The 453-nt window shown below is 45.5% G+C and overlaps 1 protein-coding gene across 1 annotated transcript in view; it reads left to right on the top strand.

Moving 5' to 3' along the window:
• Positions 1-97: 97 nt before the first annotated feature.
• The window catches only part of LOC119585873, a gene marked incomplete at its 3' end in the record, with an annotated part of 20,733 nt that continues 20,377 nt past the window's right edge, over positions 98-453 (top strand). The window contains 1 exon segment of the mRNA XM_037934604.1: positions 98-338. Within this exon segment, the coding sequence (XP_037790532.1) occupies positions 244-338 (95 nt within the window).

Below are 453 nucleotides of genomic sequence, written 5' to 3'. Positions count from 1 at the left end.
TCCTACAGTTGCTTGTAATGCACACATATCACAAACCAAAAAAACGAAGAAAAAAAACTAAAGAGCGTTAAAGGAGACGATTTCCAAGGGAAGGGAATTCTTACACACACGCTCTCTCTCCCACCCCCGTCGCGGAGGCCTCAAGGCGGTTCTGGAATTTCGAAGTTAATCCGACTTCACCGAGAAGCTGCGAAGTCAGTGGAACATCAGGATCAAGAATAGTAAGACTAACATAACGCAGACATGGAAGACATGCGAATTAATCCAAAAAACCCTGCGGTAGAGGCGATGAAAGAGGAAGAAGAGGAACGTCGCGAAGGCGGGAAATCCGACGAAAGGTGAAGCCTATTTGATCGTGTTTTCGTTGTGGGTTTTGCCTAAGGTGTCCGTTAATATGCAGAGGGTGACGGCTAACAGAGAAGACAGGAAAAGAGCTGTACAAAAAATACTTTG

The sequence above is a fragment of the Penaeus monodon genome, chromosome 20 (genome assembly GCF_015228065.2).
Source record: "Penaeus monodon isolate SGIC_2016 chromosome 20, NSTDA_Pmon_1, whole genome shotgun sequence".
NCBI lineage: Eukaryota > Metazoa > Arthropoda > Malacostraca > Decapoda > Penaeidae > Penaeus > Penaeus monodon.
The sequence above is the reverse complement of the archived record's forward strand: the minus strand, read 5'-3'. Positions and strand labels throughout refer to the sequence as shown.